Here is a 16,332-nt window from a genome sequence, read left to right as displayed (position 1 = left end):
AGTGTCCCTCAACGAATACTATCATTTTAGAAATACTTTTATAAACCAGTTAAACCAGATACACATGAGGTTGTCAGTTATACTGTATACTTCATCAAGTAAAAGTGGCCATAGATTTCCGGCCATGTATTAACATGACATTGCACATGCCTAGCTGCCTGTTTACGCTTACCAAAAGTGACTTCTCTCATACATACCACTCTCAAAAATGCAAGTAAGAACAAAAGTAAAAATGATTTTATGGTAAAAGATCTTATGACTAACTCCCAGAAATTTTTTCCGTGGTCTGGAAAGAACTATGTTGGGAAGAAAGCAAAGACAACTAACATCAAAACAGTTGTTAACAGCAATTCTACCTAGTACTAAGACACCCAGAGAGCTCCTGTTGTTTCATTTGCACACAGTCAAATGTGTGTAAGAGAAAAAGCCCGGTATTATCCTCTCTGGATGGAATCTTAGGTTTTCATTTCTCTGTTTATACCAACACTAAATAGTTAATATATGTGTAGACCTGTTAGGCAGAAAAAAAGTTGTGTTTCTTGGAAATTAACAGGTATTTTCATTACATAAAACATTCTTACACAACTTGCTATATTTCAACCAGTGGGGACTTTTTGACTGTTACTCCAGTAAGTCTGGAACATCTTCACTCATCTCAAAAGCAACACAGGGCACTGCTAAACAAGGCTAAGCTGGCCTAATGACTTCTTCCTGATGAAAAAACAGTCTGTTTCCTCTTCTTCCATGTATTCTGTTGCCCACTAAGGAAGTATATTTAGATCACTGATCCAGCAGAAAAGTACAGGGAGTTATTTTTCTGATGGGGGCAATGATCTGCACCAGCTCAGCACAGGGTGAGAAAGCAATGTGGGACCTCATGCACACGGTGGGATGTGCTGAGCCACCTTGTCCAACTCCAGCCCTGGGCTTCAGGAAGAAAAGCAGCGATTTCTGGTTCTCCCCCATACTCAGGCAGATTAAAATTGCCTTTATAACAGAACAGTTTACATCTAGCTTGAAAACCATCCTGCTGACCCTGCCAGGCCCAGCTGCTACATAGCTGCCAGCACCACCCCAGCCAGGTTCTGGGCCATTAATGGAGGTTCCACAGAGTAACAGCACTTCACAAAATCTAGATTCTGCTTTGTCAAACTAATGCGCTTTTTTATTCTCTTTTAAAAGACAAGAATCAAGGAGCTCACAGGCCGCAGGTAGGCAGTGAAGCAGCGAGGCGCACGGGTGGCTGCCCCAGGATAGCAGCTCCAAAGCAAGGCAGGCGAGCGCAGGACACCAGCTCCTCCAACTACCAACTACACACACCCCAGCTCCCACCGCGACTACTCCTGCCCTCGGCCGGGAAACGGCGGTGTAAGCACCGCGGCCGTCCCAAGTGTGCGGTGCCGAAGGAGAGCCCCTTCCTCCCACCTCCCCGCACCTGGGCGCCAAAGAGCAGGGAGCAGCGGGCCCCGAGGCTGCGCAGCAGCGGCCAGGAGCGGAACAGGCGCCGGGCAGCGGGAGAGCGGCAAAGGGGAAGGCGGGAGAGCGGCAAGCCGGGCCGGGGGCTCAGGGGAGCGGAGCAGGGTGCCTCAGGCCAGCAGGCAGCGCGGCCGGCAGGTCGCGGAGGGGCAGGCGGCTGGGAAAGGGCCGGGGCTTGCCTTGGCGCGGGCGTCCGGCGAGGCAGAGGGGAATCGAAAGTGGCGGGGTGGTTCCCCGCAAACCGGCAGTGGGGCGGGTTCTGCCGGCCCGGGCCTGCCCCGAAAGGGCCGCGTCTTCCGCCTACTGTTAGGGGGGACTGTGAGGCGGACCGCGGGGCGGTGGGGAGGGTGCCCCTGGCCCTCCTCGCTCTGCTGGTAATGACGGCTTCATCACAGCAGAAAGGAAATTGCCCTTTTCTAATGGCTGTGCTCTGTCACACCTTCGCGAAGGAAGAGCCTTAAGTTTCATGGTGACACGAGATTGTCTGGATCTAAGGAATTTTTTTCCCTTCTATAAACTTCTGTGGCATTTCCTTATCTTTCCAGTTATTCAGTGTGTTGCATCTCTGCTAATTACGATCTCCTACTGCGCAGCTGTTGCATCAGGCCCAGCGGTCCAGTACATGGACTGCAGATTGGCACAGTCTTGCTAATTACTCCTGGATGCAGGCTCCAATCCTGCAAAATCATACACCTACCCAGCAGTGTGTGGTGTTTAACATTCACTACCTGAAGAGATTTACATCAAAGCGACGTTTTCCAGTGTAACTGCCTCATAATTGGCACAAAACACGGGCATGGTAACAGCCTTTTGCTTCACAACAGGTCACTGCTCCAGTGTTGATGGAGGAGCGTCTGACTGGCACAATGGCCCTTACTGTGTGTCTGCATGCTGGGGATGGTGTCTGCTTCATGGGGTTATGCCTGTAGCTCCTGGTTTGAGACGTAGCCAAAGTTTTCTTCTGAAAATCAAACTAACAAAAATAAAAATAAAAAAATCCCATGGTTCCCTCATGCCATCTGTTAGCTGCTTCTTTTCAAGGCTTCCAAAGCCATAGTGGATCATTATGGGCAACAGAGACACTAGAAATGTATAACTCTTCAAGTAAATGCATGGAGAGGAGAGAGACCGCCATCACCAGCAAGGACTGGCAGAGTCACCAGAACTTTACAACATCCCATTGTGCGTTCCTGATGGTGGCGTGTGGGGAGGTACCTAGGAAATCCTGAAGCTGTTTGCCAGCTGTGACCTTTTATATCTTGATGAAAATCTTTATCCATTGCCATCTGCCCCCCACAGCTGAATTAGCAGACCTAGAAATGGCTTTTTTTTTCTAGAAGTCATTGTATTCCTATTGAAAAAGTGGTTTTGTATCTGCTAATGCTTGCCGGTTTTTGAGAGTTTACTAGTTGAACTGGCATGGGAAATTTCTAACCCAAACTGTTGATGAGCCCCTGTTTCTATTTGCTTTTCATGTTGGTTGCTGGCATTCACAAAGAAAAGTTGATTCCTCAGTGTTCTGCGATACCTTTCTCAACTGCATGCTACGTTAATTTTAATGGAGTATAAGGTGCTAGATCTTTCAGAAAACCTTGCTTGTTTTCAGTGATGAGTAAGGGAGAAATTAAAAGGATAGGAGAAGGAAGTATCTTGCTTCAGGCATAGAGTGATTGCTACCTGGGGAAGGGTCAGGAAGGAAAAAGGTTCTGATGTATAACTGAACAGCTGGGTGTATGCATTACTGGGCAGGTGGAAGAACCAGCAATGTGATACCTATAGCATCAGCATGCCTTTTCTTATCCCTGGAGACTCACTCCACTCCCTAAAAACATTAATAATGAAGCGTTTGACTGGATTATTTGCATTGTAGAAAATAAGTGTTTTAAGTACCACCTAAGCAGCTGCAGGATGACAATGGAGCATGCCACTGGGAAATTGGAAGGTAGAAGGCAGGTACAAATTAGAAGGCTTGAGGCAACTAAATAGTACTTGTCTGGAATAATAACTGTGTGCTGTGTTCTGCACAGCATCTGTGAAAACAAGGATGGGGCTCTGCTGAGGCCTGCGAGTCAAGGGTGGGGATACTTGAGCAACTTCCTCCTAAATGGCAGTTGTTAGAATTTGATACATTTTGCAAGAAAGGATGAATGGTTTTGATATGGTGTGGGGATATGGAGGCTGTGGGGTGTGATTTGGCACACCACAACTGTATGAAATTCAGTAGAATAATGCATCTCAGCTTGGTGTGTGTGTTTGGCCAGGATCTCTCTGTAATCAGGCAGAGGTGATCTGTTGCACATGCCATGTTTTATGAGTTTTAAGCCTGAATCTTTTATAGCTTGTGATACATGATAAATGGGCATACTTGGACACTGGAGGTCTCATAGTATACACACAGACTGTGCTATGTATGCTTTGCACACATTTCTTCAAGCTTTCAGCTGAAGCTGTAGCACATCCTCACTAGTTCTTTCTCTGCTCTGTAACAGTGATGCTGCCTTGGCCTGTTGGTTCTTTTTTCCATTTCTCTCTATTCGCTCTCAGTTTCTCTTGCTCTATTAGAAGCATTTGCAACCCCCCCACCACTCGCAAGTTTTCCTCACCCTGAAAGTGTAAGCACAAATCCTTTTATTCATGAAATGTAAACAGCTATTGGTTTGTTTCCAAAACAATAAAAATGTGAAAAGTTTGGAAGGCAGTCCATTAGAGGTTTCTCTTTAAGCCTTGGGAGATCCTGGTGTTGATAAATCTTTTCCACCTTTCTTTCTGTATTTTTGAAAGCTGGATTTGCTGCTATGCCTGATTTGATTAGCGTGGGGAAGCTGAATGAGACAGAAGTCCTTAATCCAGATAAGTAATTAACCAAGTGGTTTGGAGAAGGTTGTGATGAGGCTGGTCTTGTGTTTGAACTCTTTCAGGCAGCTTTTAACAGTAACACCCCCCGTTTTTGTAGGGATGCAGCACCTTTTTGTCTTCAAACAGAGGGAAGATAGGGTTGCCACAATTTGTGATGTCTGGTTCCCACTGTTCAGGGGCTGGAAGGGCACAGCTGCTATTCAGGAGTGATAGAGAAGGTGGCCCTGGCTTGAATGTCTGGTAAAAGGTTACTTTGTGTAACTAATGTGTGCTTTTTATATTCAGATTAAGGATGCAGACATGGTTCTACACAGTTAATTCAATGAATTTAAGGAGGTTGGAGAGGTAACAACGTTTCTTTCTACTAATTTGCACTTTCAAGGTACTGTCTCCTTGTACTTTACCCGGAACTGCAGTACTTTTAAACCACATTGATTAAGGTTCTACTGTTAAGTAAAGCCTTTTAAGATTTTCATTGATATCAAAAAGCCTTTATGGGGCCTTACTAAAGGAGGAAAAAAGCCACAGTGAGCTTTTAACTGAAGGGAAAATGTCTTGCTAAGGTTTGTCAAGGTAACAAACTTGTGCTGGTTTTGTGATTTAATTCCTTGCATGATCATAATTCAGTATCTACTTTGTAATGAAAGAATACAATTCTTGTTTTTCAATAAACTCTCTTTTCTAGTAGCAACTCAGTTTTAATCCAGGGTGGTGAAGAGCAGACCATGCAACAGGACAGGTTTGAGGAGCTCAGAAATGAGAAATCTTCAGTAGACTTCAGCAGAACCAGTGCACAGTGGATGTGAGGGAAGTAGCATGGTTGGGAAAGACAATAACTGTACAGGGCATTGTGGCTTTACTGACCTTCTCTTCTTGAACATAGTTTAACTTAGGAGAAGCAGGAGAACGTGGAAAATGTGTTTGCTGACTTCCAGCCAAGCTAGTAATATGTGTTGCTGTGAAAAGAAATAAACAGGCTTTGCATATCTTGACATGAAGCAAGTTTTATCTGTGAAATAAAGGGCTTCTAGGTGTCTCACAGGCCTCTTCTCAGGGATCTCTAGTATGCTCTGTGGATGCACAGTGCGTATGGGCTATATGCATTGATGGTCCAGGCTGGAGTCCTGTCCAGGTAATTGCTGTTCAGGTAACTTCTGGGTGAATGATTTGTTCTCTAGTTGCCACGTCTTTGTTTTCTTTGTGTAGTTCAGGGATGTCCTGCTTTCAGCACCTCCCAGAACTCATTTCAGGAGTGCCTCAAGCAATGTAATGTCTGTGCTGGGACAGGAGCAGGTCTTTTTTCTTGTCAAAGTTTGAGGCAAAGGCTCAGATAGACATGTGTTCAGATAGCATGAAGATGACTATGAGTATCTAGAAAATGAACAATATGGTGACTCTTGGAGTAGATGAATACAAGGAAGCAGCAGCTGGTATTGTGCCCACTTTTAATAAGGGGGAGATAGCCTGGCCACTGTGACCCTAATACAGGTCACTTGCATAAACAGAATGGCAGTCTGGGACAACATGGAAAGCTGTCTGAGAAAGAAACTGAAAGGCTTCCAAACTATTTTGGCTCACAGGTGTGAGCAGGGTAAATATTGTTGTGATGTAACTTGGTCAACATAAAATTGCTCCTGATCCCAAAAGGATTAACACGAGGCAACTCAGCAGTTAATTTAATGCAAGCAAGTGTGTCCTGTGGGTATTTTTTAATTTAATGAAAATACTTCTGTTTCTATACTGATATTAATTACTTACTTTGAAAGGACTCCAGTGTTTTCAGGACTTTCTGCCATACCCATTGCTCTTCAGATTAGAGACTCTATTTTCGGCACACCAGTTGCCGACAGTGTGTTGTGCCAGTACATTGTCAGCATTCACTAAAAGTAGTAATAATAAGTTAAGCTGCATATCTCTGTGGAGAGGTGAATAGGAGGCTCTCTAAGCATACCCAGAAGGTTTAGACAAAAAATATTTCCATAGAACTGTAATTTATAGAAAAGGTAAGTGCTTAGCGATATCTCAGGACTGCTGCAGGCACGGGAAGTTATTCAGATGCATGGATGACTAAGTAGACTTTTGCTTGGATTGGGATCACTCTTAGCTGTGTCTCAGGGTTATGGAGCCCTCCAGGTGTTGTGATTAGGTAAGATGTAAATATCAAATCTGAACCAAATAGCTGGTAGAATTAACAGCTTTTTTTGTTCAAAGCAGACTTTACAAACCTAATAACTTGCTTGAATCCTACTATCTGGCATTATAATTTCTTATCATTATTTGGCTAAGGAAGTTTTATATTCCTATGCCAGCCTGCTCTTTGTGAACACTGTTATACTGCTGCTTTGTTCATTCTATTCAAAAGTAAATGGCTCTTTCTGAAGTTTTTCCTGTAGGAGACAGATGTTTGGATTTGTACCCATCATGTTTAGAACTCTGTGATAAGAGGCCCTGTCCATTTCACTATGCATCCTCTTACATGTAGAGATGAAGTGATAGGTTGATGAAACAGAAAAACATGAGAAATGAGTGTGCTCTGCTCTGCTGCCTAAAGATACAAGGTGAATATGAGCTGGCACCAAGGGAAATAAAACAATGAGTTGGCTGTGGCAATGGCTGTGTAATACTTCTAGATCTAGCAAAGGGCTGGGAAGTTCCAAACCCATCTCTGGCCTGTGTCTCTGGTGTTACCTCCTCCTAAGACGAGGCTGTTCCTAAACACAGACTAGTCCTCCATGAGGTCACTTGCTGTGTATCAGGGTGAGGAGAGTATCATAAATTGCTGCTGCTGTATAGACTTTTCATCCTGAGCTTATGACTACGGGCTTTACAGCAAAACTGAAATACTAAATGATCAGACTCTGTCGTTCACATGGACGTGATTCGTTTCTGTGAGTTCATTCTTCTATTTAGAGAAGGATCCTGCTACCCTCCCTTACGCACTGACACAGTTGCCAAAATAACCGCTCTTACTAACTGGCAGCTTTAAAAGCCAGCCTGCAGCTGACTTTGAAACAGAAGGTCAGCAAACGGAGCAACAGACTTCAATTCAGAGCTTTAATGGGAGCCATTGACCACAGCAAAAGGCCCTGACTGGAGTGTCTAGAGTGTGCTTTGCACAGGCCAAAAAGTCACTTTCATACTCTTTGAACCTTTTGTATAAACCTATATATTTTTCACTCTCTGGATTTCAAGATGAATGTGCAGCCGTGTGCTAGATGTGGCTTTGGGGTTTACCCTGCTGAGAAGATTAACTGTATAGATCAGGTCAGTTCTTTTCTTTATTATTTTGGACTATAATAAATGCTCAGATTGGCACTTTTAACACAGTGCAAATCTCTTGGTTTTAAAAGTTCTTTACTCATAACTGGGTTCAGAACTGAGTTAATAATAAGCATATATTTGAAGAAACATTAAATGAATGTTAAGGATCAATACTGAGATTTAAAACTCAACAGAATAATAATGAAATACGAATCATGTTTGGTTTCTGTTTTGTGGTATTTCCAGACATGGCACAAAGCCTGTTTTCACTGTGAAATATGCAAGATGATGTTAACAGTAAACAACTTTGTTAGCCATGAGAAAAAGCCTTACTGTCAAGCGTAAGTGTGTTTCCTTTTCTCTTTTTTAAAGCAAAGATTTTAAATGCCAAGTCATTTTAATGTAATAGATCACCATTTGGACTCAGCCTGGTCCCGTGTGTGGCGTGGAATTATGTCTTGTTAGTGCCTTTGTGCATATCTTTGGTTTTTGTGAATCACAAATGATGGGAAACTCTTGTTACTGGATATAAAGTTTTTCATTTGTCCAGTGTGTTATAAAATACCAAATTAAATTCCATTTCAGTATTGTGGGAAGAAAATAAACCCAACTATAACATTCAGTGCTTTCCAAATCAGTGGTTAAGAGTTAACAGGGTTGAGCTATCATCAGGAAAATGTATAAAAAAATGCAGATTTTGGAGTAGGTCGGTTCTAGGAAGTTTTTATTTTATAATGATCAATTCCTGTCAAATTTGTCAGCAGAAAAAAGGAGAGATGACAGTTGTTTTTTATTCTATTATTCTCTTTTGTTATTAGAAACACAGCATTGATATGATGATCATTAAAATTAATTTTGCTCTAGGCACCTACTCCATGCAATAATAACTTAGATGTAATCTGAGATGTATGTGTGAGTGGGGGGAAAGTTATGTATAGAGGGGTGGAAGCTGGTATTGTGTTTTTGAGTGCTCAGAGAGAACCTTTCTGGTGGGGTGTTTCGTACATTCCTGATCTCCTTTTACACTTTCCTTTTTTAGGCATAATCCAAAAAACAATGCATTCACAAGTGTATTTGAATCACCAATAAATATGAATGCCAAAAAGCTGTCGGAAGTGGTAAGTGAGGTAAGAAGCTTGAGGGCCAAGTGTATTTAGCTTTGCTTTACATTTTGATATCACATATCTGTCTTCAGAAATATAAACACGTATTCTTTACTTACCCTCCTGTATTCTTTTAAAGCAATAAGATCTCAACTCGGGTTTGAATCATCATGTTTTTCAATGCACTCACTCATGAGAAAGAAAGGTTAGATCTGAGTTTGCTTCCACTTTCTGAAAGGAAACTGAATAGCAGTTCCTCACCTGCCATATCTGATAATCTACACAGAAGCATTGTTCACATAAACTGCACAGAGCTAAGTAAACTGAGTAACTAAATGTAAACTCGGTAACTAAATCAGGGGGGTTTACGCTGCCATTGGACACAAAAATGACCCACTTGCTTTATGATCTGTTCTGAAATTGATACTACAGGTCCTGAAACAGAAAATAAATTCTGTCTCAGTGGGACGTAGGCAAAAGTTCTGAATACTTTGTCAAGTCTTTCTGGCAAACTTGAGATAAGAAAACACTCAAGTCGAGGGAGCTTTGCATGGTTCTACTGGAAATGTTTTGCTAAAGAGTTGAGGATGGAGCAGCTTTCCCAGCACTTTCAACTGCATGTCGTCTCAAAGGCTGCTGTGGCCCGGCAGACCTCTAGGGGTGCTCAAAGTCTTCTTTCTGTTCAGATGCCATTCTTTTCTGCCTTGCATTGTTTCCCTCTGGTTAAATTTGTTTCAAACCTGCATTTCTTAGAATTTCATGGAATGAGAAATACAGAAGCAGCCAATAATTGATAGCTATCTCACTTCTGTGTATAATACTAGTTTCTCGAATGTCATGTCTAATAGTACTATTAATTGCATTACTATACTTAGTAGGCAAACCAATGTGTTTTGATATGATTAGCCATGTTAAAACAGAAGAAGAAAGTTGCATTTCTTAGATTACAGCATCCTGGATTAATTCTGATTCTGTATCAGATGTAGAAACTTGATGTACACTAATAGCCTTTATCAGACTCTACCTTCTTTCATTCTTGTATTCTTATGCATCAGTTTTTGCAGTATCATGGGCAGAAGCTATTTCAGCAGTGACTATTGCACTTACTTTAAACTGTGTGTGACAGATCTGGTCAGGAATGAGTCTGGGATTACTTCAGGTTCTATTTCTGGTTTTAGGCAGTGATATGAGACTCTGATACTTCCACTGCATGTGAATATACACGCCAGACAAATTATAGCTCAAAGATCACTTTCCCTTGTTTTTTACACCTAAAGCACCTTCTGTCCTTTTCAATCACATAATGAGGTTCTGCTCCAGAGATAAAATTGCTAAGGGTAGTAAAGAAGCTGATTCTGCAGTACTTACTTAAAGGAAATTCTGAGTGCAGGAAAACTTTTTCATTGGCAAGTGTGTAAAATAATCCTAACTTGGGAAAAAGTTGGGGGGAGGAAAGGGAAGTGCGGGTCAATTATATTACTCCTTATGCAGAAAATGTAACATGTTTCTTCAATCCTAACATGATGTTCTCACCTGAGTCCTATGTGAAGACACTGACTTGAATGCAGACATAAAAATTCAGCTCGCTCCCTCTACACAGAATTTCTGTGTTAGCAGACAAATGTGAGCAGATTCATCTCTCTGTAGCTCTGTACTTCATTTAAAGATGGGAATAATGTTACACATGCTCAATGATTTTTCTGTCCAGTCAGTTTAGATTTTGCACTCTTCAAGAGAGGGACTGCTATTTTTTGCTTCTGTAGAGTGAGCTGTATAACAGAGATGTGATTTCAGTTGGATTTCTGTATGCTGTCATGATAAAAGTAGCAGTAGGAAAATGATGACCCAGGACTAAATATAGTAGTCATTTACATTTATACAGTTATGATACTTTGTGGACACTGTGCAGGGAAATAAGAGATTAGAATATTGCCCGACAGGTAATAGTTCTTTCATGTAATGCTGCATTGATATATTCTGCTTAAAATTTCTTAGGGATTTCAATCCTTATAGATTACTTCCCCCAAAATTATTATCTAAAGACTGAATTACTCTTTCAGAGCTTCAAGCCAAATTTCAGGTGTAATATGCTGCTCTTTTACAGATGTGCATCTCCAATAATAGTAGGAATCTTAGTAACTAACCAACTTACTTAGAAGTTGGGTGTGGATTAGTTTTGACCTTAGGGCTAAATGCAGTCTTCTCTTCTGTGAAAACTCCTTTGCCAAGAATGGGTGGCATGGAGGAAGTACTTTAGTAGCGTTTGCATGGCATAGAGCTGCAGGCTATGCAGCCTTTTTGTATATAACCAGGTGTAAGTGGTGTTGATCTAAAGAGGGAGAAGGTGGAAAAGATGGAGAATTTTGCAAGCTGTCAGAAGATGGTTGGTATTTTCTTGTGGGCTGTGAAGATTTGGTTGATAGGTGTGCTTGTCATAGACCCTTGCTTTCTGCATCAATACTGTATAAAAATGTGTCTTCAGGGTGAAATTAGTAGTTGGCATAGAGGCTGCTCTATAGCATTTGAAGATTGAACACACAGACACAGGTAAACATTGTGACTAAGTAAATCATCTTAAACTGAGTTGTGTTGATGCTGCCACCCAGCATATTAGTTCTGTGCAGTCACATTGTTCCTCTGCTTCTCTTCTGTTGGTGTTGGAGATTTTTGCAGTGAGGCAAATGGAGGAACTGACATTGCTGAAAGGTAACACAGCAAAAGTCTATTTACTAATTCCCTGAGCTGATTTGTCCCACAGCTGCCTGTTTGATGGTGTTAGTGTGTGATACACAAGAAGGGTTGTCAAGTAGGTCTGAGGAGTTTTGGAAGTAACCTTCCTTTAGACTGATTTAAGGTGCAGCAAAAACTAGCAGGTGCTGAAATGATTTTGTTGTGGTGGGAATTGCACTGTTTTTGTTGTTTCATCTTGCATTCATTTCCTTTTGTTACTGCATTTCATGCAGACTCCATAACACTGTGGACTAAGAGACTCTCAACTTTGTATGTCTCCCTTCTTCTTGTTCTCGTAAGAGGGGTGTATGTTATTCTCTACTAACAAACTACTAATACCAAGTCTTTTTTTTTAGACAAAATATCAAGAAGGGCAAGAATTCAAATCAGTCTTTCAATGGGATGCAAGATCCAGAGAAATTGAAGCTGTCTATAAAGCCCAACAGCTGGCCACCCAGGTAAGAAATATTCCTCAAGTCTCCAAGCCACTAGCCTGCAGGAGACCAAGGATCTGCCCTGGCAAACTTGATTTTTAGGGTTTTAATTGTAGCATTTCAATAGTAAAACCAACACTGCTTCTTATTTGGCTAAACTTTTCAAGGCAGCATAGCTCAGTTACAGCTTAGGGTGCAAGAATCAGAATACAGGGAAGGAATAGTGTATCTATATAGTTAGCTGTTTGGACCTCTGCATGTACAGCCATACTCAATATGTCTTCTTTCTACTGGCACTGAGGCTTCACAACAAGTGATCTGATTCCCAGGGGAAGTTATTTGAGTCTAACTCCAGGATCCTAGATCCTGACATCTTGATGTCAGTTCTTGTTATACAAGTTCTTCCCTGGCAATTCTGAAGGTATGTGGAGTGTAGGTCATGTGCTGTATGTCTTCACAGAGCGAGTGTCGCTTCCACAGCACTGTGTGTGGTTTATTTTATTCTGTCAGATCAGCTGTTTGTGTATGAAAACAAAGGTAAAGATTAGGAGTTATTTAATTTTTGTCTTGTAGAATGCTTACTATGCTGCCTATGCAGAAGGAAAATCGTGGTACTCTGGAACTATCCCAGATCCTGATATGGTCCAGATAACACAGGCACAGAAGGCTCTGAGCAATGTAAGTGGGGTGATGTTTGGAATAGCTTTTTTTTCATAGTCTGTCATATTCTGAAGACCTACCAGTGCATCAAAGCACGTGTTTACTTCTGTCAGTAATGATATTTAACCATGTAAGTGATTAAAATCATGTAACAGCGCTATTGCCCATCCTGGAAATCATACATTTAAGTATTTGTGTAAGTGAGAACCACTTCAGCTACTGACCAGTGATATCCGAGGTGACCTGATCTAGAAGTCAGTGCTGTTTACACCAGTAGGACAGAACTCATGATGGAAAACACATTATTTTCCATAGAGTAGACCTTTCATTGACTGTATTTCCATGGCTGAAGAAAATAACTTCTGAATTATACTGATCATCTACGCCCATACAGTGGGTTAGTGACTCAGCCAACAGAGCCAGTTAGCAGTGAATAATTGTTATGACTGGGAATATTTTCTGTTATATGTAGGAAGTATTTCTACCTAAAAAGGCAGAAGTTAATTTGTTTACCTTTGAATAAAGTGATACCTACTTTTAGAAAGCAGGCATTAAAAGAGGAATCATATTGAACTACATTGGGTTTTCTGTAGCATCCAAACAAAAAATGTTCATTTTCTAGTTTCAATACACAGAAGAATATGAGCCGCGGAGAGGCAAAGGCAGCTTTCCTGCTATGATCACTCCAGGTTATCAGGTTGCTAAGAGAGCCACCCAACTAAGCAGTAATGTAAGTTGTGGGGTTTTCAATCCTATTTTAGACTGCTAGATTTGGAGAATCCTGAGTTTAGTCCATTTACTTCAGACACTAGGTTCTATGATGAATATTCATTGTACTAGTAAACTACTTGGCTTTGGGAAGACAATCGTATAGCATAAATGACATACATTATAGGTATTTCCTGAAAGATGTAGCAACTTTTGTTGCGCTTGTGATTGTGAATTACTCCAAAATATTTATCTAATTAATTACCTCCTTTATTTTCATGTTATGGCTTTATTAATCTATTTATTTTGCTCTGATTTTTTTTCACTTTATTATTTGAACTTCAGTACCTGTAATATTGAATTGAATTCATATACAAGCTACTTCAAATATATGGACAGAAAATCACTTACTTAGAGAAATAACAATTCAACTGAAAAAGATCAAGTAAAAATAAATCCTGTAGAAGTGATTTTAAAGTATTGCGTTGTTTTCTTCAAACACTGCATTGTCAATGCAGTATGATCTTAGATGGTGCATTAATGACTATTCTCATGATATTTAATCAAATTTATGGCTCACATAAATCTAGTATTACTTGAAAATTTGATTAGCTGGGTCCATTTTTGTCTGCTTCTGGCATTCACTTCAAGGAAATAGGGCCTGAAATATAGTGATAGCTTGAGTGTGCACTGGGAAGTGTCATGACTGCTGTTGCTTGTTTTCTCTTGAAGCCTTCTGATAGAAAATACTTTTTGTTTGTAATATGTATTTTTTATGTTTTCTCTCCCAGGTAGAATATAAGCGGGGACATGAAGAGAGAGTTTCGAAGTTCACCTCTGTTGTAGACACTCCAGATATACTTCATGCAAAAGTTGCAGGACAGCTTTCAAGTGATGTAAGTGAAACAAAATATGTTGACCTGTTTCTGACTCTCAGGTGCCTCTTAGGATGTTTATAAATCACTTAAAAATATGACCATAAGCTAAAATAAAATACTAATATTTTAAAGGCAAACTCATTTACTACTAAGCATTTAATAATTCCAGTTTTAAAGCCCTTATTCACTTCTAGGGACTAGCTGGCTGTCAGAATTGAAGGCAGAGAACTAGTCTGTTCTGTACCCAGCAACTGGGTGCTATGCAAAGTAGTGGAAGATGTCTGACTCTAATATAAATAAAGCAGGCATCTTGCAGACAACTTCAGATTTTCTTTAAACAGCTGTGATCCATCCTACACTCTGAATGAGACACAGAGATCCTGCAGAAGATACACAGTCATATCGTTAAAGACTACATTGTAAAGATTCATACTTCATGATTCATCTTCCTTCTGGCAGGTGACAGCCATCGAATGCTTGACTTTGCAACTTTAAGAATTGATTATGTGTGCAATCAAGATACATTTGATCTAACTGCTACTGAACTGTCTTGAATTTTTACAGTTGAAATACACAGAAGACTTTGAAGAACGAAAAGGAAAAGGCAGCTTTCCTGCTATGATCACTCCAGCTTATCAGATAGCTAAGAGAGCAAATGAATTAGCCAGTGATGTAAGTGTCCAAAGCAGTCTCTTTTGGGGAAGAAAAGAATTGTCACACAAGTTTTCTATTAAAATGTTTATCAGCAGAAATTCCATGAGCATTGTGGAGTTACACTGGCAGTGCACTTCATGCACAAATTTTCAAGTGATTATCTTTTCAGGGACATAAAAGGCATTTTATTTGTGAATCAGCATTTGATTTTTGTGGGCAAAAGTGTCCCTTTTACCCTGCCTCCTGTTGCATACAACTGAGAAGGAAGACAATTAGAGTTAGATGGAGGTCTTTGATTTCATTCTGTCCAACTCAGTATGAGTTAGAGGGGCTAAAGTGCAGCTCTAATTTACACAGCCACAATATTTCTAGGTGATGTTGTATCAGGGGAAAGATGTTTTTGCAGAGATCTGCTTTGCCATGAATTTCCACACTCCCAGTGGATCTTTGCAGTTCATTCTCCTGTTCCTTCTTTTGTGCTATTGCAGGATAAGGCTTTTATGAATTCAAGAAACTAGCTTCTTGAGTATATACACACACATACGTGCATACATTTGACATAGGTATAGAGTTATAAAACATAGCTTTCTATTCCACTCATTTTGCTCTCCTTACTGTTTGTGGGGTTTTTGAACTCCTTGCTGTTCTGATCTTTACTGGCTTTCTGTTCCTCTCCAAACATGGCAAAACTACAGCACCCCCATATGCTTTAAAAAGCATTGTGAAAGGTCATCAAATGTATAGTTGATTGGGTTTTGTCATTGGCGACTGAAAGGAAAGCTCTTTTTGCTGTAGAAGATGATAACATATAGTGCTAACTTGGTGGAAGCGGATTTAAAACATTAAGAGTCCTTGAGGAAAAAAAGAGGAGATCTGTAATTTTGAAGGCAAATACAACTGCCTCTAAACCACTTAAACGTTTTTGTTTGCCTTTGATGTGTGGATTTGCGTCAGTAAAAACACATGGTGATTAAAGGGCAGCATCAGGTTACAGGCATTATTTTGACTTTAGCAAAGGTAGTGCAAATCTTTGTCTAAACTTGAAGGTTCCTTGCTTAAAATTCCCTTGATCATTGGGGAGATCAGAATCTTTCAGAAGTAAGTCCAGTTATTAATGGTATTTAGATGACCCTTTGGTCAAAGAAGTGTTCTGTGGTAACTGTGATTTACATTACAATCCGTTCTATTTTCTTTGCTGGAGCATCAGGAATTAGCTGATGACAAGCAGATGGTATTGAACACACTGAGCTAATGGTTTGGGTTGAAATGGCAAGTCCCATGTTCCTAGTGCATTATTAAAAAGTACACTGCTATTTTTGGTTTTATATTTTCAAGTGACATATTTGACTTCTGTAGATTGGTGGCAGTGGGAATTTTGAAGATCCTTTATTGCACGTGGTTGATTATTAATCATTATGCAACATTTGTGTATGAGAGTAAACTCGTTTCCTTTTCTTTCCTTTTAGGTAAAGTATCATCAAAGATATGAAAAAGAGATCAAGGGAAAAGCCACCCATACAGCTGGAACAGATGCTACTATTGCAAGGGAACACGTAGATCAATATGGCCAGG

The 16,332-nt window shown here is 40.5% G+C and overlaps 1 protein-coding gene across 3 annotated transcripts in view; it reads left to right on the top strand.

The window, feature by feature from the left end:
- The first annotated feature begins 7,123 nt into the window (after window positions 1–7,123).
- The window catches only part of NRAP (nebulin related anchoring protein), a 50,005-nt gene continuing 40,796 nt past the window's right edge, over window positions 7,124–16,332 (top strand). For 2 of the 3 annotated variants that reach the window (XM_061372733.1, XM_061372731.1), the window contains exons 1-9: window positions 7,124–7,596; window positions 7,840–7,934; window positions 8,633–8,720; window positions 11,783–11,884; window positions 12,434–12,538; window positions 13,143–13,250; window positions 14,020–14,124; window positions 14,671–14,778; window positions 16,227–16,331. In XM_061372733.1, the coding sequence (XP_061228717.1) occupies window positions 7,525–7,596; window positions 7,840–7,934; window positions 8,633–8,720; window positions 11,783–11,884; window positions 12,434–12,538; window positions 13,143–13,250; window positions 14,020–14,124; window positions 14,671–14,778; window positions 16,227–16,331 (888 nt within the window). In that variant the 5' untranslated portion in view covers window positions 7,124–7,524. The remainder of the gene's footprint in view (window positions 7,597–7,839; window positions 7,935–8,632; window positions 8,721–11,782; window positions 11,885–12,433; window positions 12,539–13,142; window positions 13,251–14,019; window positions 14,125–14,670; window positions 14,779–16,226; window position 16,332) is intronic. The other variant, XM_061372732.1, reaches the window with a different exon arrangement.

Source organism: Neopsephotus bourkii, unplaced genomic scaffold (assembly GCF_033783945.1).
Source record: "Neopsephotus bourkii isolate Nb327-2 ecotype Australia unplaced genomic scaffold, CSIRO-AGI_Nbou_v1 NB_1615, whole genome shotgun sequence".
Taxonomy (NCBI): domain Eukaryota; kingdom Metazoa; phylum Chordata; class Aves; order Psittaciformes; family Psittacidae; genus Neopsephotus; species Neopsephotus bourkii.
Note: the sequence above shows the minus strand (reverse complement) of the source record. Positions and strands in the feature narration are given on the sequence as shown.